This window comes from Thalia democratica, chromosome 2 (genome assembly GCF_965202585.1).
Source record: "Thalia democratica chromosome 2, ktThaDemo2.hap1.1, whole genome shotgun sequence".
Classification (NCBI taxonomy): Eukaryota; Metazoa; Chordata; class Thaliacea; order Salpida; family Salpidae; genus Thalia; species Thalia democratica.
The window spans coordinates 102,267,123-102,293,880 of NC_139166.1; the positions used below are offsets into that span (position 1 = coordinate 102,267,123).

Here is a 26,758-nt window from a genome sequence, read left to right on the forward strand (position 1 = left end):
AATATTAACACACATTAGAAAAAAGTAGAAAAAGTATGTATATTTATGTATAGTGTTTGTGTAGGTAGTAACTATAAACGAATTATTTTAAATAATTACTATAGGTAGTACTTTATGTATGTGTATAGTTTAAAGTTAACTTAAAATGTGTAAAGGCTTCTGCCAAATGCATAAAATTTAATTGGTTTGATTATTGTATCATCATAACAGGAACTCCAAATCAAAATAAATTTAGCTATGGTTTTATTTAAAATTGTTTGTTCTTATATATGATAGAGACGTTTTTATAAAATTTCCAAACAATAGATAATAAACTTACAGTATAATTTTTTGTAAATGTGTTCTTAGCAATTGTGTCAAATTGAAAAAGGTAACAAGTAATCACTATATACTTAATAAATTCGATCATTAACAATAGCATATACGAAACACTTGCTTCTGTTTGTCATAAAATGTTATTACAATAATAAACATTTCTTTTTAACTATAAGTTATTACAACATAGGTTAATTAGCTTTTAACTCATAAAAAAAATCCTAGTACATTTCTACTATTAATTAGAATTTTATAACACTTACATGATGTCATGCGTTTATACACAGAATTGATCGTAATTTTTACATTTACAAAAAATATAAAAAAACAAATTTTATGGTGATATGTTGGTTTCCAATTTTATAGTCACTACCAGTGGCTTACAAAATTATTATATAATTTGATACTTCGTTCTTAGAAAAAAATAATTTAGTTATAACTTGTAAGTTTTTTTTTAAGTTATTAACAAGATATTAGTATAAAATTACATTCTAGCAGTGATTAATATTCTAACATAACATGTTTTGTTTAAAAAATAAGTATTTTTAACAAAATAATACTGAGTTTAAGTCGAATAAACTTACAATTTTTATTTATTTTTATTTATTATCGTAATTTTTCTCAAAAATGTTCTTAATAATAAAAATCCATTTTCTAAAAGTTTATGAAGCTATTTACTTTTAACAGTACTTAAAATTATAAAACCTTAAATAAAACTCCAAATTAAAATTTAATTCTAATATATTTCGATTGCAGCATTAGAAATTTTTTTCAGTTTTGATTTAAGAATTACGAATGCAAAAAATAGCATAATATCAATTTATATGATTTACCAAAAAGTATTAACATTACAATGAGCTTGCTTGTAAAATTGTGCAAAACAGTAACTCTGAATGTATTGGTTCGAACTAGTTTAAACTGAGGTAGAATATAAAAAATTATATGTAATTAATTCACGCATTGTAAAATGTTTTGTTTTGTATAAAAATATTGCTGTTTGAGTCAACCCTATCACTGATATAAAAAAACATGTTAATATTTTTTTAGTACTTCAGTATAATTAGGTTAAACAATGCCTTTAATATGATTTTATTAAAGCTAACAGAAAAAATGGAATTTGTTTTTATATATAAAACTTAATAAAACTTTCATTATCTAGAGAATATAATAAAAAGCACAAAATATCTACAAGAATAGTTTTAATAAAGACAATATTTGAACATAAAATTTTATTTGTCGATAGTTCTTATTATTTGTAGTATAAAACGCTATTTTTTCTATTTAAATAATATTATTACTTAAATTTGTTTCTTTTTGATAAAAAATATATTAAACAAACTACTTGAAATAAAAAAATTATGCAAAAAACTAAAATTAAAATTAATAACTTAAAAGGAGTATAAATTCAAAGTGTAAACAAAAAAATTTAATAAAATATTTAATTGTGTTTAACATATTATGATTTTAATGAACATAAATAAAACTGTAATAGTACTTATCCTTTTTGTTTTCTCTTCTTTTTTTTTTAATTGTAATTGTTATTTTTTCAAGCTTCAGTATTATCTACACATTTAAGTCTACCTTAAACTCACAACTTAATGAAGATATACAAATTGTTTAATCCTTATGTATTATAATCACTTGGTTTTAAGTTTGAGACATTAAGCTGTACAAAAAGTAATAGTTTATGCTCATTTTGAACGTTTATTGAATTTATATCGACATTTGTTACTTGAATTTTGTGAGTAATTTTCGTTTTACAGTGCTCCTTACAAAAATTTACTAAATAAATAACTACAAATTAAAAAATTTTATACGTTGTAGAACTTTATGAGCTCAAAGTTTTTTATTTAGCTTAAAGAATACTCAAGAAGAACACTATTTAACTTATATTTAAATTATTTTTTAAAAGATTATCAACTCTATTTTTAGCTTAATTGGGTGGTATTATTAGTAATTGATTGTGCAAAAAATTATAGATAAGAGAATTTTTTGGTTTTAGTGGGTTGGAGAACTCTTTTCAGCTACTTGTTCTAGAAGCCTTATACATTCGATCTTAAGGCCTAGTTTATGTGAGCAGAAAATTTTCGTATACCAAACTAGACATATATTGGACTAAAGTAGAAACAGATCGTATAACATTTATAACATAAAAAAGTTTCAGTATAATAAAAAGTTTAAGTTTTTTAGACCAAATGCTAGAATTAAATACTTTATGGAATTTTAAAGTTGTTAAACTTCATCTTAAACGTTTACTGTGACATACATACTGTTACTATTTTACTAGTATAAAAGTCCTATTCACTCCAAACCACCTAATTTTTTAATTAAGGCAACTAGCTACATTTCATTAACTAGGTCTAGTTTACATAGTATAACACATAAATTGTAAAGAAATAAAAATAAGAAAGTATATAAGTATTCGATAGCTTTTATATTTTTTGAGAATTTTGTACAGTAACGTCATTTCGGTTTTATAAATAATTTTACGGTTTTTATATTACATACATAATTATGTTTATAATGCAGCATACTTTTTTCACATCGAAATGACTGTTTTATTGGTGATCGTAAAAGTTTTATGTACTCATAAAAATTATATTAGAAAATTATAGAGTTTTATTTAGTTTAAATAACCATAAAAGTATAATTATAGCTAGTCTTTCACTTCTGTTGATTCAAAGATTGTATATTTTTAGCTGATTGAAAATTCTTAATAAAATTTAAAATAGTTTTTAATTTAATCCAAGCCTCCTCGTTCCATTTAAATCTAAGTTTTAAAACTTTATTTATAAAATTATGTTGCAAATTGTTTATAAAGGCTTGGTTTGTTATGTAATGTAAAACGTTTTGTTTTGTTGAAAAATTATTTAATAATGAGAAACTTCTTTTTATTACTTCTTTTTTAAAGTTTTACTAACATTGTAAGAAATAGTTATTTTAAAATTTAATTTAAAATGTATGATACTAGAGCAAAATGTGTTTAAAATGTAAAACTGTTTTTCGCAGCTGAAAATTTAATCAAATAAAAAGACAAGAGTACCTTAAAAATTGTTTTAATATATACTTGTCTTTTAATGCATAAGTTGTGATTTTTTATGAACTGCGTCATAGACAATATAAATAAAAGGAGATGAAATGTATTGCAACTATAAAAAATTAGACTTTACACTATATATATTTTTCTTTAATATTGAATTGAACAACATGTTTTTAAAGTGGGTTAATAAACTTCTAACAATTAAAAACTATAAATTAATTTACTTTTCTAGGTTGTATAAATTGCAAAAATGTTTTCATTGTATTTTTATTATCAATTCATTAAAAACTATACAAATTAAACTGAAAGTTAACACAAAGTTAAAATTATAAACGTTTAGTAAAATTAAAAAATTTTAGTTTAATAAAATTATTTTTATACATTAAAACTAAAGTTGAAAAATAAAAACAAAACACGTTTTTTTTTTGTATATAAACACTTAAAGAATTGTAGTTGTGACGACAATACAACAATACTACAAACATTAGACTACAGCTTTCTATAAATTTTTTATTTTATTTTCATACGTGTATGGATTCTTTAACATTCTTGTCTTCACTTAAACATCCTATTTGTTTGTCTACATTAAAGTTATTTCATCGATACAAGCAACTTTAAAACAGGATTAATTTATTAAAAAATTTAATTTTTTAATTTATTAACAAAGTGTATACCAGTATTTATTATTTTGTTTTATTTGAACTTAATAGTTTTACTACTTAGTTCTCTACATATACGTATTTATATCGTTGCCAGAAACCTTTAAACAGCAGGTAATACATATGGTTGTTATTGAAAACACACAGATGTTATATTTTCAAGTACTTTCATTAAATTTTTTTGATATTTTATAATTAAGTTTAGTAGTTTTATTAGTTCTACTACTCTTTAGAGGAGTTCAAACATAGTTCATAACACCAATTTCTATTAAGTACGGAATTTTGCATCTCTTATAAAAGTATAGTTTTTTAAAACAGAAAACTTTTAATAAAACAGTAAATATTTCGAATTTTATCTTCAACATAGCTATTAATCTTTTAGATATTTAAATGTACCATTAAAGGAAAATATAATTCATTTGACGTAATCAAAACAGACCAAAAATTAGATGTTTAGCACAATACAAATATTATAAGAATGTTTTGAACATTTTGGTTCGTTTCGGTTTCGTTTTAGTATTGTTAGCTGTTTAAAACAGAAAATGTGTAAAATATGAAGTTATTAAACTGTTGTTAGAAAGGAAAAAAAAATCAAATTTATAAATTTAATAGTTTTTCTGTTTGTATTGTAAAAGCTAAGTTTAACAAAGTATAAATTTCATCAGTTTATTTGATAAAGTTACTTTTATTTGTTAATGAATATAATGTACTCTTAGAATGCATCAGTAAGTCAAACAAATAAAAATATGATAAAAAGTTTTATTCATAAAGATTACCTTACACCGGTAGCGAATAATATAATAATACAATTTGCATAAATCTACAAAAAATTACCTAAAAAAAATTATATGTATTTAAAATTTTTGTTAATGTTCAGAAAGAATTTAGTTGACAACTAAGAAGAATAGTCTATAAAAATTGAGTATAATAAATGAGATTGAATATTTACAATAGTCTAATTATGTAAAAGTTTAATATCTTAAGATTTTCTTATTTTCTAATGGATTACCAAATAAAAATACTTTTTTAATCTACAACGAAAAAATATACCATTAAAACAACAACATATTGTTTCAAATATCGTTTGAATAAGTAGTTCGTAATAATTTATAAAAAGAAATGATTTGCAACTTTTGTTTGTTTATATTTATCTACAGTAATAGTTTACAGTAATAGTAATATTTTAAACAAAATACCTAAAAAACTAAATTCAATTAAACAAAAACATCAAAAAAACTACATTTAAAAACAAGTCAATGAACCATGCTTATTGTATTTTAGGACATTTCTTTTATTATAAATGAAAAGTTACTCATAAATTGGCGATGCATAAAACAGTAAAAAACTACAACACTTGAGAATTAAAAATAAATTTTTAAGGTAAAACTTATTTTAAAAAATTAACCTTACACACTGTGAGAATATTTTACCATTGTTTGAATTAGTCCTTAAATAAAATTATTATCCCTATTATAACTTTAATTGCATTAGGTATGATTATTTGATGAGAATTTTTTTGACAAAACGATGTTATACAAATATAGTTAAACAAAAAAACAAGTCTAAATTTAATTTCCATAATTAATTATTTATTTATTTTAATACTAAAAACTTAATGTCTGTTTTAATTAATATTAAAGTATATTTACTTTACTATCTATTAAGCTTTACTATTTATACGTTCAAATAAAGAACAATAATAAAAACCTTATTTAACTTTAAAAATATTTTAATCTAACGGTTTTGTTTATTTTAAAAATTAGTATACAAAAATTATAAATTAACATATTTTTTTGTTTGTGCAAGTAAACAAACATAACTTAAAGTATAATCAAATCAAAATTCACCATGTTTACAAGTTCATATTTTTACTAAACATATAATGTAATCAAAAGTTTTGTTTAAAATTATATGATTTTAGTATTACAATTTAAACAGATTTTTTAAGCTTAACACGGTTATATGTATAAATAATTATTATAATATTTTAAAGCTATTAGCTTTTTAATAAAAAAAAGTTTAATGTACTAACATACGAGTTTGTACTCGTTAAAATAATTTCGCAATAAAGATGACAATTTAATTTAAAGTCCTATACTATTTAAACTGTTGTTAGAAATGTTAGATTGTTTAAAATTATCTGACGTATATATGAAAAATCATATTTTGTTTTTAACAAATTTATATAGTTCTGTTATTTTTTTTATTATTTTGAAGCCTAAAAGTTTAAATGAAAATTTATATGATTTTAACTAACTAAAAAACTAACAAAACAACACTATTGATATTAACTGTTTAACAACATAAACGTTAAACTAACTTATTTTATAAATTTGTCAATATATTAACCACCATGGTTATGTTTAAATTTATTAATGTGAAAAGCGGCAAATTTTATTTTTATAATTTTATTAAAATTTAAATTAGTTTTAGAAAAAAAACATTTTTAAGCTTTATTTAGTTTCTCAACAAAAATTAATAATGTAAGTAGTTTTAAGTTAAAGTATTTTTATTGCAATTTTTACTTTTTTTATTTGGGAATAGACTTTGTTAAGTGTTAGATATATATGTAATTTGAACTAATAAAGCTTTATTCAAACGAAAAAAGGTAATTTATTTTTTTCGATAAAATCCCATTTAACTACAAAACATAACTATGGTCCTTTTATCAAACTATATAATTAATTAAGCAGTCACAATAGAAGCTAAACAGCAGTCTTATGATAAATTAAAAACATCTACAAGTTTCGTATTCAATAAAATTGGCTCTAAAGGCTAAAACACTCTAGAAAACTTAAGTTTAACATTTTATTTTTAATTTATAAATCACATTGTTATATAATTTTAAACTATTGTAGTCGCGTTATCATATCAACAAAACCACGCATGGATATATTGTTAAAAGAATTCTGAATTTAATTTGTTTCTTTTTTGTGTTATTTTTCAGTTGTATTAAACATCCTTACATTCCAATTAACAGCAATTCTTCTAATTAAATTCTATGGCGATTTTTTTGAATATAAATCAGAATTTTATTTTATAGAAAATCAACTTTATCTAGTTATAGTTTTATAAAAACAATCAGTAACTTTTTTTTGAATAATGATCATTTTTGAGTTTTTACATAATTTGAAAAAGGTTGTGAGCTCTGTTTGTTACAAATTTAATGTCTTAACAAAGGTGTTAAACTAATCATACGATCACTAAAGTTTGCATTTATTTTCCAAAAATATGTGTGTTATTTTATTGCATTTACATTAAAACTTGTTATTTATACATAATCACATTTAATTAACTTATTGTTGTTAATGAATATAAGTTTTTCATGTAATTTTTTTACAGTATTCCTTTAAAAAATATGTTGATTTGCTAATACTAGAGAATTAATATACTAAAAAATACGTAACTTAAAAATATCTCAGATAAAAAAAAAAATCAAGAAAATACATAACAAAGGTAAAGATATAAAATATTTTAATGTGTTTTTCCAGTTTGTAGCTGATTTTAAGCAGCTTATCAAAAAATAGTTATTCACTCTAACTAGTAGTAGAGTTACTAAATACAGTACGTAAATTTCTTTTTCAGTTTAAGTGTTTCAAACTATTTTGTAGTTAAATACACAATAATCGATTATTTTTTGATCATGAATTTGGAAAAAGCGAAATAATTAATTATGGTATAAATATAAAAAATACTAGTTTTTTAGTTTAAAACTGTTTATTTAGTTGAAATAGTTTTTTTAGATCGAATTTTTCACACCAAAATGTTATAAATACTGATATTATACTATGTATTTACTAATTTGTCTTGGACATTACTTTAAACTTTATCCTGGTGTTAGACTCCGAAACCGAAAGGATTTTTCGTTCACTAAGTCCTTGGATCAAATATTTGAGCGTTTTTTGTCGTTCAATAAACAACATTTTTTATAAAAATCCTAGCACTTATTTATTTTACTAGTTGATTAAGATTTATTGAAAGTTGTTTTATAAGCAATGGTAAAATATCTTTTTTAGTAAAAATATGGATAAATCTTTATAAATTTATGCAGTTTACCTTTTAAGAAATGTATTAATTAGTTTTATTATTTTTAAAACACATTTAAACTATTCCCAAAAGTTTTTTACGCAGCTAAAATTTCACAAAATAGATACAAACACTAAAAAGAAAAAGACTCGGAAGTTCTAATTAATATAAACTAAATTAAAATTTTGCATTGATTTTTTCAATGATTGTTACATTTAATGTTAATATTTAGCTTTTGTATAAGTGTTATGAAATTCGACTAGTTTTTGGTGTTAAAAAATTGTATACATTTTAAACTACGTTTATCAACTAAACTTAATACAATTTCTGTTTTATCCAAGGTTTTTTAAGCTGTCTTAACAGCTACAAATTTTTGACATTGGAAATAGAAATTTTCAAAAGTAGTTTAAGTAGATATATTTTGAAATTATGGTTAAGTGTTTGTGGCGTTGGCAGTTTTCGAACTTTTATTAAAATAAGCTCAAGTTTTGTATTATGTTCGCAATTCACTCGATGTTTTTCTTATAATATACTGCAATTTACCAATACAAAAGTTGTTTCTTAAATATTTAGACGTAATATAGATGGTATTTTAAAATTAATTAATTGTTTTTTTAGTTTTGTGCTTTTCCACAAGTTAAGTCTGACACAATAAAGTTACGCTACACTTTTTTTTTAAGCTTGAAGTTTTATTTAACATCAATAAACTCATTTTCATCTTTGAACTATTTAATTTAATCATTTTCACAACTCTAAATTTTTCAAATTAAAAAGACAAACGAATTCAAAAAAGTACGACCGATTTGTTTATATACTTTAATTTTTTATATTTTCAAATTATATTAAGCAGTATAAAAAATATTACAAATAAATTTCATAAAAATTTATTTTCTCATAGGAAAAAACAAAACTTTCTATTAAATTAAATAATAATTTTTTGTTTAAGTAAATTTAAAATAATTCTAATTATTTTTGTTTTTTCAAAGTAATTTGTTTTTATTTTTTGTTTTTAAGATTTATTAAAAATAATACATAAACTAATCAAAATTTTGTTAACTTTTTGTTATATCTGTAAATATATTTACTTTGCATGCTGCTATGCACAGCTAAAAATTCAGGATTAACTCTTAAGGCTCTATATCAAAACTTTGCCTTAATTTATCGATTATTTAAAACATTGATTTTGTTGGAAAAATTAATTTGATGACTTTTTTCACAAGACTAGGTTCTATCCTAAGTATTTAAATTTATTTAAAAAGTTAACAACTAAAACTATTACTAATTTTTTTATAATCATTCTAATTCAAATGACTAACATTGAAAATTTTCATTTTAAAGTACAATGTACGTCGAAAAATAAAAAAAAACTATCTAATAGTTATTATTATTGAATATTTTCAGTAGTAAACGACAAAAAAAATAATATGTACACTAAAAGTTTTGCCAAAAAAATCTATTAAGTTTTCAATTTTACGCCATTTCAACATATTGATTAAAACAAACTACTTTATTTGTTTTAAAAACTGAGTTAAGTTTTAACAAAAGTAAAAAAATGTATTGTGATTACTTCAAAGAGATTAACAGTAGTAAAATGTGAAATGGCCCTGAAGCTCATTTTTTAAGTTTGAATAATTTTATAAGTTTGGTAATGACCGGTGCATTTTATCTGTTATTATTCTAAACGGAGTACAAATCCAAAAGTTAATGTTTTTATTTTTACCAAAATTAAAACTGGTGCAAAAGTATAAATGCTTTATTTTAATAAACATGACACTAATATTGATTATTCTGTAATGCAAAATGAATAACTTAAAAATTTCTGCATAGACAATTAAGGATATATCAGGAGTAAACATGCATTATCATATAAAAAACAATTAACCAGGTGGTTGAAAATTGTTTACTTAAATACAATTATTATTAAAAAAGTCAGTTTTAAAAAGGTAAATTATTTATTTATACTATCATTACACACAAAAGTAAATAAAGTAAATTAAATACAATTAGATAGGTGGCACACAAATTAGTGTTCAGATAGCATAAACCGTAACAATCATATTGTTACAAAAATATATTACAATTATAAACTTTATAATTAAAAAAGTTTTTCCCAAAATACGGTATGACGTCACATTGGTAAACATGATTTTATCTTATTTTTTTATTAAGTTAACTATTTTTAACTATGTTTCTGTTTATATTTCATAGTACTGTGACAGCTTTCAAAAAATAATGTTTTTAATGTTTTCTTAAGACATCTTATATTGTGAAAAGAGTAAGTTTATTTTTTCAGATTTAAGTTTTGAGTAAAATTAACTATAACATATTTGTTGTTCATTTATTACAGTTTGAAATTGATTTAATAAATTTGGATTTTATAATATTTAAGGTGACCAAGTATGTATGCATTAATGTTTTTAGATTCTTAAACTTATATCTGTTAACTATTGTATTTACACTTATTTATGCTAGCAACATCTAAATGTTTTATGTACTCTCTTTTGAAACGATAAACAATATAGACTTTAAGCTAAGCTGTTAATACTTAAAGAGATTTTTTTAAAACTTTTTTAAACTAATAAAATTACCAAAGAAAGCATTCAATATAGTTGAGTTTTTTTTAATAATTTTTAGTTCTTACTACATATTTAGTTTTACGTACTAATGTTTATGACAAAATAATGTACATAAATAGCAAGTTTACATCATAGAACATTTGTTTTCCTTAGAGTTTGAACTATAATTAACCAGTAAATTTTTAGTATATTAATAAAAATCTAGTAGCTTATACTTTTTAACTGTTTAATTAGTATGATTGTAATAAAGCGTAAAAAAACTATAAAACGATTTTTTTTACATTCATAAAATTTCAAATAATTTACAGTCTGTTTTTGATTGAAAAACCAGAATTAATAAAACTTCTTATTTAATAAGCAGAAAACAAAGCATTTAACAATTCTAAAAACATAAATTTTATATTGATAAACATTTAAATTAAATGATTAAAGCTATGTGTAGTAGCTCGTAAGAAACTTTACAAGTATATGGAAACGACTCGATAACCGAAAATTTCCCCTGTACACCAGATCCATAGACCAAAATTTTTGAACCCTATTTTTTATTGTTCAATAAACAATGTTAACATTTTACTATTTTTTTTTATTACTTTAAAGTAACTAAGTTAAAGTAATTAGTAACAAAACAAAAAATTAACCAACTACAAACTACTTGAAAGTATTTTCACAAAATTAGCTTTAGTAAGAAATTGCTTTTTAAAAACAGTTTAAAAAACAGATTTTGAATCACTATTTGTTTAGCCTTCACTAATTTTTATGTTTTTTTCTAAATTAAACTCTTTTAATAATTTTTTGTAATGCTAAAGCTAGAAGCTAATTAAACATATGTTATAGTTTTATGTTTTAAACTAGTAATTTTTAACTAGTAGTTTAGCTTACAGTTTCAATAAACGTGAAATTGTTCTGATTAAAGTATAAAAATAACTACAGTTATTTAATAAAACTAGTAATTTTTTCAGTGTGAAGCTTAGGATTAAATTTTCATTAACCTTCAACTAGTTGAGAATAAAAGCATTAGCTGGATTAATTTTGTAATCCCTTATCATCTAAAGTTTTGGAAGTTTATTTCAAACTTTAATATATTAAATACTTAGTTCAACTATTCAGTTTGGTTTACAATTAAAAAAATAATGTCATAACAAATGCATTAACACAAAGTTATTAAAGTTTAATAAAAAATTACTAGTTTTTTTTAATTAACGTTTGTATTTTAGTAATAAAAATGTTTAATTAATCAAAACTAGTTTTAGTATTCTAAAACATTAGTAAAACAGTTTACTTTACATTAACATTTGCCAATAAAATTACTTTCTGACTAAAAAGTCACACTAATTGAAAATCTTTCTTTATGAGAAAAGTTATATTTGATATCACAAACTTTCTTAGAATAAAACTTTTATATACTATACGTTAATCAATATAAGCTATTTGTGTTTAAAAAAATTACACTATAAAATTTAATTTGATATTGAACAATTTTCTTTAACATATGTTTTCAAGGTTTGTCGATACTTTAAAAATTAGACTTTTTAATATATTGTTTAGTTTTTGATTGTTGATATTTCAACAGAAAAGGGTTTTAAAACTAAAGTTGTTTCAACAGCTGTAAACAACATGTTAAAAAATCATTCAAAAAGAACTTTTGCTTTATGTATTTTTTTTAGTACAACAATTATGGAATTATGTGTGTTGCGTCAGAAAAAACATGAACTTAAATAAGTAAATACATTTGTTCAATAACAAAATAAACTTTAAACTAAAATATATTTTTTCTTAATAGTACACTACTTTGATGAAGTTAAATTGTTAAAATATAATATATATTCTTGAAAATTTAAATTTAAACCGCCCTTGATTTAAGGTTTATGATTTTTCATAAAGTAAACATATTTTAAACTATTTTGTATTTTAACAAGATTTTAATTGAACATAATGTAAGAATAACAGTATTTATTATTATATTTATTTTTTTAAAGATACAATCTTATTATTGCAGAACACACTTTGTGAATTGTAAAGCATAATTGTCTTTGTATAAAAACTAATGCAGTTTAATTAAAAAAAAATCAAATTTTAAGAAAGTTTGTATTAAGTTTTTTGTTTCTTTATAAAATTATTCAAGCAATTACTGTATGTACTAAATAGATTTTTACAATCTTTTATAAAAAATAACAATAGTTTAAAAATTAAATGAACTTTTTCCTATATACAAACTATATTTTTAGTTACACTGTGACATGTTTTAAATAAAATGCTAAGTGGTGTCTTTTTGTTCAATTATATAAATAAGTAAGTCATTAATCAAGCTTGCAAATTGTACTTATCGAAATTTTTAGCTGATAAAAAGCTTTATAAAAAATTTAATATTTGTTTAAAAAATTAAGTTTAACATACTTTATTAAGAACGAAAAAAAGTTGTTAAACGATATGAATTAATGTTTTAATTAACTTTGAAATTTTTTTTTTACTAAAACGTAATTTTTTAATAAATTAAAAATATGTCAAATTTTTAAAACTGCATTATCATTAATAAAAAAAAATATATCAGTTTAAAAAATATTTATTTTTTTAAGTGTTTACGTAATTACTTAAGATTAATTTAAAAATATCTGATAAAAACGCGTTTAGTTTTGAAAAGAGTTTAAAGTAAATATACTTGTAAAGTTTATTTTATTTTTATGTATTTATTTTAAAACTTCTCTGTTGCAACTAAACAGAGGCTCCATGCTTTACGAATAACTGATCATACAATAACTAAACATTAAAAAAAAGTTTTCATATTCGTCTGTGTAATAGTTCTACAATTATTTTAATTTTTTTATACTTAATTTAAGTGAATCGTGTGAAAATTTTCAGATTTTTAGACTAAATATAATGATTTTGTAATTGTTAGTAACATAAAAAGTAATATATAGCTATTATAAAGGTCATAAACTCAATGATATATCGTAAATACACATAGTAGCTAACAAGTTTAAAACTAACACCATTGCTTTTTATAGTGTTTAGCTGGTACTTGGCAGCTTATATTTAAAATTTGTAATTTTAATGTAAAGAACAATTACAAAATACTTGTTATATAAACTTTTACATTAATTTAAATACTTAAAGCTAAAATTTAGTTTCATTTATGCATAGCAAAAAAATAATCTTATTGTTATTGTCAATTAAAGGTAATCACAGCAGCTTAATCCAATTTAAATATAGAAATGACTATTACATTTTGGGTTAAAACTATTCGTTAAGCTTCCGTTTTTTTTTTGTATGAACATGTTGAATAGAGAAATAAAGTATACTTTTTTTTAAATATAGCAATTACTTGCTATGCAAATATAAACAAACTTAACCAAGTTTTAAACATTTTTGTCTTTTAATATTAAACTATTAGTACTCAATAATAATAAATGAGCATTATATGCTTAGAGTAAGTATTTTAACGTTAAAATAAAACAAAAATAATAAAAGCTTTACAACACAACTTTACATATTAGCTAGGGTAACAAGAAATGCTTTTAATATTTATCCTAGAGATAGTAAATGCTTGTAAGAAAAGCAAGTTAAATTTTGATATTAGTTTATATTTTTTTCAAAAATATTTAGTTATTACAATCATAGTTATAATAAAAGCAACATAATCTTGATAAATGTGTCAAAACCATAATTTCAAGAAAAAAAAATACCTCAATAAATTTTATTTAAACTCAAAACGACATTAAAAAAACTAAGTCTTAGTTAATTAAAAAATTTTTAGAACTAGATATACGATGTAAATTTGATAAACACACAAACGTTCAACTGCATTTTATGTTTATATAATAACAAACTTTAAAGTCATGATTATGGTCACGTTTTGCTAATTTTCAGCTGTATCAAACAGCTTCACATTCATCTTTAAAAAAAAAAACACGCAAATAAAATTTGTTTTTATTTTTTTAATTAATATTTTTATTTGTTTTTAAATTGTATAGAGGTATTTTTTGTTGATAAAGAGGTTCTTCATTATACATGGTATATAATTTAGTTAAATTGTTATAGGTAATTTTAATAACTATTATTCGAGTATATATTATTTAGAAATCTTTATTTAACTTTAAAATATATTAACCGTTACGTTTATTAAGCTTATTACAGAACGATTAAATTTTAAGAATTACTATGTCTTTAAATTCCTTAAAACTCTTTTTAAAAAACAAAATAATGACAGAGTTAATTGGTTTAATTTGTTAGAGTACACTAGGAAGGGTTTTATAGTATACTAATATTTAAGTTATTATTTGCGTAATTATAGAAAAAAAATATACTGTATTATACGTCATTGAAACATAATCCTTAACTCAATAATTTATCGAAAAAATATAAAAGGTAATAAATTAAAAACTATCTTTTAAGTGTTATCCGGTTTGTTACGGATTTAAAGCAGCTTGTACTAAATCAATAAATTAGTAAAAATAAAGTTAACTAAGTAGGTAAGTTTAATAAAAATACTGTTTGATAATTATTTCAATATATTTTTAATCAGATTTTAAAATGTTAACACCAATATAATTTAAATTTAGTTCTTTACAAATATTAGTTAAAAAGAGTATTACAAAAGTTTCCATCTAAAATAATAACATGATAAAAAAAAATTAAAAAGTTTTTGTTGCTAACTTTTGGATAAAATTTTTACACACAATGAATTAAATTCAAACTACATTTAAAAAACAACTTTTGTTTAAATTGTGAAACATAAGTCTTAAATACATATAAAGCACAAATCTTAAGTTAGTTTAAAATTTAAACTTCAAAGCATTCTAATAAAGCTTCATGATTTTAAGATTACAATACTATAATTATACTATTATAACTTGTTTTTCAATTATATGTCGACAATAACTACTAACAACTTTTTTGAGATATCAGGCAAATTCAAGTTTTAATGTTATTAAGTAAATACATAAAAAAAAACGTTTTAGTTGCGTTCATTTAACGTTTTTAAAAGTGAGTACTTAACTGCCGGTTTGCACCAGTCAAAACTTTAAAGAACGGATGAAAAAAAATTGTAAAATAAACAATCTGCTTTCACATTATAATGGCATAGCAATGGAATATTATACTTTAAATGAATTAAATTTAAATAATATAACTTATGTTGTAGTAAACTATTTCACTTATTAAAAGTGAAAAAAAGTATTTACAATAATTTATTTTAAAAGATTTACATGTTATGGTGAGACATAACAATTTACAGTAAAACATAGAAAATGATATTTTCGCTCTATTTTTAACTTTGTATTTTTCTCTTTAAATATTATGCTTATGGATAGTAGAACTGCTTTTGGTTTTTAGTCCTTATAAAAAAGTGTGTTCAATTTTTTTTTTCAAAAAACGGTAAACTAAGTATAAAGTATACATTGATGTAAAACATACTTTTTTTTTACATTTATACTTTTTGTTTAGTGTGAAAACTAAAACAATTAATAATCAAAATTTAAAAATAAATTTAAAAAAATCAGAAAAAAAAAGTGTTTTTAAATAAAAACAAAAAAGAATTATGTTCTAAAACAATTTTGTATTCTTTTCAGTATGAAGTAGACTCATTATATTTAATCTAAATTGGACAGTAGTAAACTTTACTGGCTTAAAGATATTTACAAGTACAATATATTTTCAAAAAATCACATGTTGTTACATAAATTTTGCTTATATATCTTATGATTATAAAAGTACAAAAATTTTAAACCTTAATTATAAAATGTTAAGGTAACAACTATACAGTTTGTCTAAATGTCAATCTTATTTATTTAGTAGTGCTTAAAATAAGCCAAATGCTTATGCTGTTTTAATTAAATTTGCTCCAGTAGAAAATCTTAACTTTTTTAAACATGTTAATTTATGAAAAACTAATTATATTAATTATAAATAAATAACAAATTCTATTGCAGAATATCTCTATAACTTCCTAAAAATACTAACTACTTTAACTAAAATATGTTTTTTTAATTTAACTTATAAACAATCCTTTAAAACATTGTAAGCCTAATTATTACAAAAACCTAAATAGTATTCTGCTTTATTTGTCTTTTGAAATAATTAAAACTACCAATTATTTTACATACTAACTTTATTAATGCATAAGTAAACCTTTAACTTGTGCAACTTTTTGTCGCATTACTAAGTAAAACCATGTTGGTTATCTAAAGTGTAATTATAAAAGTTTAAGTTTTAGTTCACGCTAGTAAATATATCTTAGTGACGTCACCTTTCTAAAAACCGCAAATAACAGTTTGCAATTCGAATTATATTATAAAGCTTGATTTTAATTGAGGTGGTTAAAAAATTTATTTATGTATTCTTAATAAATTTTAAAGCCTTCAAAAAAAAAAGGTAGTAAGAAGGTATTGAAGTTTAGTTGAATAGTCTTTATTGTGATTTATTTTATTAGTTGATAGTTTGATGTAAAACTTAAATACTTTATCAATAATTTTGTAAACAGTTCAGCTGTCAGCAAAAAAAAAAAACTTAAGTTGAAACATATTAGTTTTAATATTAATTACTACTTGTTTACAAAATTGAACGAAATATAATCAAACTTAATTTATAATCTTTACTAGACGTATTTAATTTAAATATAGCGTTTAGTTAAATTTTACATTTAATGTCAATAATAGATAAAATATGTTTATTTATTTAATAAACTAACCTAACAAATGATAGTTTTGCTATTTATATTATTCATGGTGAATTTTACGGGTTTAGTGAACCACTACAAATAATAGATTTGATAACTAAAGTTCTCTTTTTATTGGTTACTGGAAAAAAATGTGTTAAGAAATAAACTGTTTTATTTTTTATTTCTAATCAAAATACTTAATTGAAATTTCAAAAAAACTATTCAGTCGGATAATAAAAATATCACAATTTAGTGTTTTACGTATTTTTGTATAACTCAACTTATGATGCTTTAACTTCCAAAACTTATATATACTTTTTAGTTTAATTCAGGTAATGTAAACAACGCAGGTAATGTAAATGATTAAAAAATAGCGTATTTTATTACTTTATTATTTTTTATAATTTCTTTTCTACTTGATAGTTTTAAATAACATTATTTATAAAACTTACTTAATTATTGAAATCAATAGGAACTTTAAATCTAAAACAATTTTCTATTTGTAGTGCACTACCTTAGTTATCTAATAGATATTTCTTTTGACTTCACAAAAATGTTATAATTTAAAATTTTAAATGATAAAAACATTTGTTTTCTATATGAATAATAATATAAATAAGATAAAGTAACAAAGTATGTGTGATATTTTTTCTGTTCTCATTAAAATCTAAATTTTAAGAATTGTTTCTAAATCAAACTAATATAAACTCTACGAAGTAGATTATTTTAATATGCTTGAAATAAATATATATATATGTATATAAATATAAATATGTAGAACTCGAGTTTCGTGCCTGTGCACTTCTCAACTGCATAGTTCAAAAAAAAAAAAGCACAAAACAAAGCATATGAATAAAAGTTTTAAAATTGAGCGTAACTATATTATGACGTAAATTTGATACTGTTAAAAATCATGCAAAACTGCTTGTGCAGAAATTAACTTACCACTTGACGATAAACTGGAACAAATTTATTTATCTTCAGTGAGTGACTACATAACTAAAAAGAAAATTGAATAAATAAATATAAGATAAAAAAGTTAAGTAAAAATAGAAATTTAAATTAATATAAGATGAAATTAAAACTTGTTTCAAAATGAATTTTTTAATTGTCTACAGGATGATACAAACTCGCTTCTTTTGTTTTAGCATCTCTTATGTTTCAATACATATACAACAGCTGTTGCTTCTTTGAGACACAGCCTATATATCGGGGACTTACCGTTAGTTATATACTTTGCCATTATTATAACTTCCAAGGAAATTTCAAAGTCAATGACGCTGCGCTTTAACCAACAAACATACTTTGCAAGCTCTATATCATTTTCATACATGCCGCCTGTAAAATATTTTTTTAATTGGCATACCTGAATCTAAACTGAGTCGAGCACAAGCCGACGTAGAACCTCGTCTCTAAGCCAAAGTTAACTGTGGCCCTGTTAACAATATCATTCGAACGGCAATTGCCTCCATTCAAATTATATTTACAGTTGCCAGGGCAATCACATTGACTCTGAACTCCTGAAAACTGATTAAAAATATTTTGGTGTCTGCCTAAACGAAGTGTCTCTAAATTTGCCGTATACGAGTAACTTATTCGCAGATTATGTTTGTTTGAAACTTTTGTTAGCAGATTTTGTTTATTAAATTGTTTTTTGACTAATATAATGTATTACAAACTAGAAGCTTATATAAAGCTTTTGTTGCTTAGATACCGGTTTTCATACTAAAAAATTAATTAAGTTGTTTGAACTAATATCTTTAAAATACACTTGTCTAACGAAAATTGATTTTCGCTTCTTTTATTTAATCACAATATAAAATATAGTATAAACTTCAGTTTATAATGGCAATTAGTATTTTACAGTGAACGAAACACATTTTTAATGTTTAAACAATCTTGAGAGTTTGTAATGACGAATGGAATCAATAAAAAAAAAAACGAATTAGTCTGTGTCCAGTTTTTATCTAATTATTTTTATTGTGTATAGAAATATTTCAACTGTGCATACTTAAAACTTTTTTTTCAAATATAGTAGTTCATTAACATATACAGTTACTCTTTATATATATAAATATTAAATAATCACGTTTAAAAACTAAATTAACTTATTAATAATCATATCTTGCGATAAAGTAACTTTTACTACTTAGTACATCAAATTAACTTCTTTGATTTTTATGTACAATAGCGAGTATTATCATGTCTATACTTGAAAATATTTTTACTTTATGTATTTAAGTGTCTTAGAAACACTTTTATCACTACTTCAGTTTTTGCTAATTAGTTTTTCTGGTTATTACCGGAATTAAAAAAAAAAAAGTTTTTATACACCATTTTTTATAATAATTTTCTTCTGAATATTACAAAAACCTTTTGTTATAATTTAAAAAGTATAAATAAGCAAAATACCAACTTATTTTTTTGTACTTCATATTAACTAATATGTATTAATACATAAAATGAATAAAATAAAGTATGATAAATACGTAAACATTTAGTTAATACTTTCAAGTTGTATGTTATCTACTGAAACTTGTACTTTTAGTTCAAGTTGTATCACTTTAATATAATACTTAGAATGTTGGGTAGAAGCAAGGACAATTTTTTTTTTACATATTGAAAAAATTCAACAGAAAAATTAATTTAAATTAAACTTAAATGTTTTTTAAAGTGTCAGTTTTTAATTATACTTTGTATAAGATATGTATTTGATGAGTATATAAAAACAAATACAATAAGCTTTAATAAATTAAAAAAATAATTTCTGTTAAAGAACTAAGTCGTATTTTTTCGCAATCAAAAAATATCAAAGTAGTAACGTATTTACAATATAATCAAAAAACATAAACTTTTAATTTATTTTAGACTAACGTTTTTATTAATATTACTTATGACATTTGAGTTAGATTTTCAGCTGAAAAAAGCTTAAAACTTTATAATAGCAAGGTGCCATAGTATAATTAACTTTTATATTGAAAAATTTAAAAAGGACTATAAAAAATTTACAACACTTTTAGTAATTATCAAATTAAAAAAAATAAATATTTTGTTAATCAAATACTACTTGTATACTGATTATACTTCATACAAATCTTGCATTAAATAAAGTCAATTAAGCTGTCATTAAAGCTAAAATTGGTTGATATTGGGTATGGTAATATAAAACTTTACTAATTTATTTGTTAACTTTAAGGTCAAGTGTTTGTGGCGTTAAACAATTTTATAACTATCTTATTTGTTACAACTTCTTAAACAAACTAAGTTCTTTTTTAACTAAAAATTCGGGACAACAAATACCAAAAATTTTTAAATTGATATAAATTTTTAGTTGAGTGTTTAAGTACTTTTAAAATCATTTAATTATGTTGCATTCTATGTAAGTCATGTTTTAAATAAAGTTAATCATGATCTGTCATTACAGCTACAAATTGTAAATGATGAGAATCGTAAATTATAATTTCTAATAAACTATTAGTCAAGTTTATAGTTAAGTATCAATGGCGTTATCTACAAAGATTCAGAATGTACAATTTTAAAGTCACTAAAACAATAAAACGTCATTTGCTATTAAATTGTTGTTTAAATATTTAAAAAACAGAATATCCATAAAATTTTAACAATCAAAAATAAAGTTAATAAAATGAAGTAAAGTTTTCTATAATGTAATATAAAATTAAACTTTAGGAATTTATACAAAAATTTTATAGTTATTGCAGCTTGGTTGTCTTATCCACAAAATCACAAACATTAATATATAACTACGCGAATATATAATCATCATTTTTTTTATTTATAGTAGCATTCAATATAATTTTATAGTTTTCAGCTGTCTAAACAGCTTTATAATCCACTTCATAGCAACAAAAACGGTTCTTCTCATAATGTTTAGAGAATTTTTTTTGATAATAAACAAGTTGTGTATTTTGTAAGATATATTTTTTTCTTACTAAAGTTCTATAGTTTTACTCATTAATAGCGTAACATTTATAGAAATTAGTTTTTACATAATTTCAAAAATTACGAAATGCTAGTACGTTTTATTCTAATCGTTACGTTTAGTTAACTAATATCGTTTAAAACAGTTAATTAATCTTACAATCACTAATTTTTACGAAACAAACTTCTGTATTTTTAAGGTAAAAAATATATTTGAGTTAAGGAATTGTTTAATAATTATATTAAGTTATTTGTGTAAAACTTTTTAAAACATTATAATACTCAATATAATGGTATTGTATTTTAAAGATTACAACAATCAGTAATATATTTCTCTACAGAAAAACCTAAAACACAATGTTCTATTGAAACTGTATGAAGTAATAAAAAAATTATATTATAATATCTAAGAACTTTTCTGAAAGTTTCAAAGTTTAATTTACAACTTGTTAATTTTTTTACATAAATTTTTTTAAAAAACTTGTCGTATTCATACATTATGGCAATAAAAACATTTTAACTACTGATTATTTAGATTATAGACAAATGTAAAATTAAAGTTCCATTAACAAAAAAATTGTAAACACATAGTTATAATTTATAGAATAAAAGATTAATGTTTAGTATTATTAATTTATAAGTAAAAATAAGACTTCTACTGATAATAAAAACTTATAAAATTTTACATTGAAAATATTTTATATATTTTAGCTGTGACGTCTTTAAAAAAAATTAACTAACTTTTAATTATATCATTTACTATAGAAACTTACAACATTTCGTATACTAATTTTTAGCTGTATTAAACAGCTTCACGTTTTTTTCTTAACAACAACATAAAAAAAATTTTAACTAACGTTGTTTAGAGAGTGTAAGTAAAACAAATTTTATTTTATAAATGTTTGTACAAATTTTAGTAAAGCTTAGTAATACAGGATTAAATAAGTATTAATTTTTACTGACCTTTAGAGCATTCAAAAACTTATTATGCGCAGATAATAAGTGTTTTGATATAAATATGACTTTTTTTTTCATTTGTTCAACCTAGTTAAATTTATTTAAGCGTTTTATGTTAGTAATTTTATATAAAATTTGTAATATATTAAAAACCATTATATATGTAAGGTAGAACTAGTGGTTTAAATTTATTACACAATTATAAAAAACATTTTACTTAAAAATTTGATTTTAATTCAAGTTGTTTTACTACAATGTATATATACACGGTAGCCCAGTTCAAAATTAATTTTAAATTAGAATAAATTTATTAATTAATTTTATCCTATACTTATTAAAGCAGGAAAACTTATTTTTGCTAAATTAAATGGTTTACGAGAATATCTAGATTTTAAACTGTTAATTTTTTTATAATTTAAATTATTTTAAAATTATGATAAATTAAAAAAAAATTAAAAAACTATTTTTAAGTTACAAAAGTATAGTTTTTAAAAAATATGTCCATTGTTATGAAAGTAAAAATAGCTAGGTACTGACGTATTTAAAATAAAATAACAATATATAAACTTTTAATTTAATACTTTATACCTTGCTTTTATTAGATGGTTACATGACTTTTAGTAATAAAACGGCTTCAGTTTAAAAAAAAGTTACCTTAAATATACTTCTGAAAGTAACTGTCAATTTGAGCTTCTATCACATGTTAAATAAATTCGTTCAAATAATAATTCTAGTTGAATAAATGTTTTCTTTTAGACTTTGTAAAATTCTAGAAATTTTAAAGCTTTAAATAAAAAAATATTTTAAAAGTTTTTTATACTAAATATATTTTGTTTTTATTTTACCTTTTTAAGTTTGACAAAGTATTTTAAGAAGTTTTCGTTCATAGATCTCGATATTGTAGTCAGATTAATTAAAAAAAAACATAATATAACTAAACTATTTTTGTAGAATATTATTAAAGAATTAGTAAAAAACAATAAGTTATAAAATATTTTTTATTTAAAATAAATAGTTTTTGAAAATATATCCTAATTTAATCTAAAACTTAACTATTTTTTATAATATTAATCATGAAACAGAAATTCATCATACACCTTTTGAGTTTATATCAAAAATTAATGTTATATTGTTTCTAACAAATTAAAGGCCGGCTTTTTACAATAAAAAAGTCACTGATAAAAATTAAAATAAATTTAAATGCCAGTTTATTAAAAAAATGCATAATTAGTTATGTCTATTTAATGACGTAACTATTTAAAGTATAAATATAATCATTTGTAAACAAAATATTATATCAAAGTAAGTTGACTGAATTATATAATAATAACAAATTCAACAGTATCAATCTTTTATTACATTAACACATATTTCTATAAATTAATTAATTAATTGACAATCTAAACAGAGCACTGGAAAAAAAAAAATAATCTAAGTAAAAATTAGAAGCTAAAGTAGGTTTATACATGTATCATTTAAAAATAAAAATGATTGCAATATATTTTTAAAGACAAATGTTTGATAATAGATAAAATACTTTATATTAAATACGACTATTATGAAAATATAATATATTTATATACATATGAACTTATATTAACTTTGTTCGTATGTATTGTGATGTAATTATTAGATATATTATTTCAAGGATTAGTAAACAGTAAATATTGAGAATTAGTACTTACTTCATTTTCATCTAAGTAGTTTGAGTTATGATTTGTTGTTTTACTTTATATTTTTACTTTAATTTTTTTTATTTAGACTTAATAATAGCAAATATTATATATTTTTGTAAAACTTGGATTAAATATTACGTATTTTATCTATTATTAACTATTAACCTTTAAAAGTCTAAACCAATTATTTTTATTTTTAATTGACACATGTATATACCTACTTTAGCTTTTATTCTTTCCTTATAGTATTTTTTTTTCTGAGCTCCGTTGAAGTGTGTTAATTCGTTAACACACAGAAACATGTATTAATGTAATAAAAGAAGAATACTATATAGTTTATTATCATTATAATGACGTAACAAAATATTAAAAGTAGTTTAAATATTTTAGCATTTATATAATGAAGTAAAGACTAAGTTTTTACAAATTTTTTAGTAGATTAGTATTTTGACCGGTGTAAACCGGTATGCTTACACTTCAAACTTTATAACATCAGATTTTTTTTTTCTTAGATATTCTTTAAGTTTACAGCTGTTTGATAGATTATAATAAATAAATTCTTGCAGTATATTCATAAATTTTAGTAATATTGCTATAAAATAAATTTGTATAAGATTTTACAATACGTTGTTCTTATACATTATTTATAACATAATAAAACTTGCCTTATAAAAAATGAACAGTTTTATTTTTTGTTTTTTTTGCGGTTGAGTAAATGACAAGATTAAATATAGGAAATTGGTTTAAGTTTTACAAAATAAAGAAGCTTTAACCAAATTACAAAATCTATTTTTTAGATATAAATATAATATAATTTCAGTTTAAAAAAAAAAATAATTTATTTCACATTGATGCTGGTTTACATCAGTTTAAACTTGCGAAATTCTATGAATAGAAAGTTATAAACATGTGCTTTATAATATAAATTCTTAGAAAATCATAATGTTTATTTGAATTTTGAATTGTATGAATGAGACATAAACATAAGTGCATCAATAAACACTTCACTATGAGTTTTACTTTTACTACTTAAAAGTTTTTACTAAACCATTTAGTTTTTTTTACAAAGTATTTTTTAAATTCTATAATAGTTTTTGATAAACTGAAGCATCTAGTTTTAAATAAATTCCAATTGTATTGTGTTTTGTTTTCATAAATATCACCCTTTGATTTTCGTTTTAAATTTACATTCTAATTATAAAGTATATATATATATATATTAATTGCCATGTTATTAATTTTATAAGTATCGCTTTTTAAACTTATGTTCAATCATGGAGTTTGTAAATATTTCATCGTTTTTTTTTTATCTAAATTTTTTATGAATCTTTAAGTATTTCTATACTTAGGTTTTTGTCATGGAGTAGGTAAATTAAATTACACGTTATGTTCGTCAAAAAATAAACTGAAGATGTTTATTTTAAATCAGTGGTATAAATTTGTACGTTCATAACTTACTTTCCTTTTCTTTCCTTTAAATTTTATTGAACTTTATACACTGTAGCTAATTTTTAAATATATAATGTGTTTGTGCCACTTAATTCAAATTAGTTATTCTGTTTTCAAGATTAAAAAAATACGTTTGGAACACAACGTATTTTGATTAAAAAGTTCATACCTATGAGTTGAGTACCTACTTGGCAGGTTACTTGAATAAATAAATGAAACATTTAAGTGTTTTACAGAGTTGAGTTTTTCAGAGCATCTTAACAAGTTGTGTTTTACTTGCTGTAAACGTTTACAATTTTGTAAATAAGAAGATTATGTGCTAATTTAAATAATTATAAAACACGGATAGCGTTTATCTTATATAATAGAAAACCTAAAGCTAGTTTTTCAACTACATATGTTTTTAAATCAAACAGGCTAATTAAACTTCTAGTTTGATAAACATGTTTTCAAATAACTTATTTTACTGTTTAAATTTAAATCGAGTTTTTGAAAATACTGATGTATTTTATAAAAAAAAAGAAAATTACGATATAACTAACACATAAAACATCAGCAAACTAAGCTTTTTTTACTAATATAAGTATCGTGTACATCCAATCACAACAAACTTTTACACGGCCTACACAAACCTAAAAAAATTAAACTAATTCGAAACTTTATTTAATGTTCCTTTTTTAATAAAAGTTTGAACATAGAAATGATTTTAAGCAATATAAATGATCGTGAAGTTAAAATGTCTATGTTTTAAAATAAAAAGCAAATTTTAAAACCAATGATAATAGATATCAGTTTTTTAATTTTTTTATTTATATAAGTAACATTGTACTAATTACTATCTATTTGAATTAAGTTTACAATTCAAGTAGATATTAAATACTTAAACACGTTTTTGTGTTATAACTAATTATTTAATATTCTTTAAACTGCTAGTATTTACTATCGATTTTTTAAAAAATTATATTGTAGGGACATACGCTAAAAATAAACCCAGTTAAATTCGCGAACCGCTTACTGATCAAGGGTAAGGGTTAGGAGAAACAGCGATAGTGATAAGAAAAAGAAAATTGCAACAAATTTATAAAATTAGTTAGCAAACAAAGAAAAAAAGGATTTTAATAGTATACCAGTGTACAAGTTTGTACTTGTTTGAACTGTTGAGAACAAGGAACAAGTATAACTAGTTAAAAGTTTTATTATTTAAACTTACATTTGCAAATTATTTTCTGCACAATATCCTAACTATCATCGGTAAATATACAACTTTATACAAATTAAAACTTTTTTGAAATTTCTTCTTGAAATGCTTTGAAATATCTCTGATTATTTTAACACTTTCTTAAACAACATTCGATCATTTCTTAAACACTATTAAATTAACACCCAAAAACTTGAAACTTTATAAGAAGGTAACATTTAGATTTTAATTTTAAATATATACGTTGATTAAAAAATTACAACTAAGTAAA

At 21.2% G+C, this 26,758-nt stretch overlaps 1 protein-coding gene across 1 annotated transcript in view; it reads right to left on the reverse strand.

Annotated features, from left to right (window-relative positions):
• Positions 1-18,412: 18,412 nt before the first annotated feature.
• LOC145829153 (protein FAM200A-like) overlaps positions 18,413-26,758 on the reverse strand; it is a 38,259-nt gene continuing 29,913 nt past the window's right edge. The window contains exon 3 of the mRNA XM_082936880.1: positions 18,413-18,606. Within this exon, the coding sequence (XP_082793006.1) occupies positions 18,413-18,606 (194 nt within the window). The remainder of the gene's footprint in view (positions 18,607-26,758) is intronic.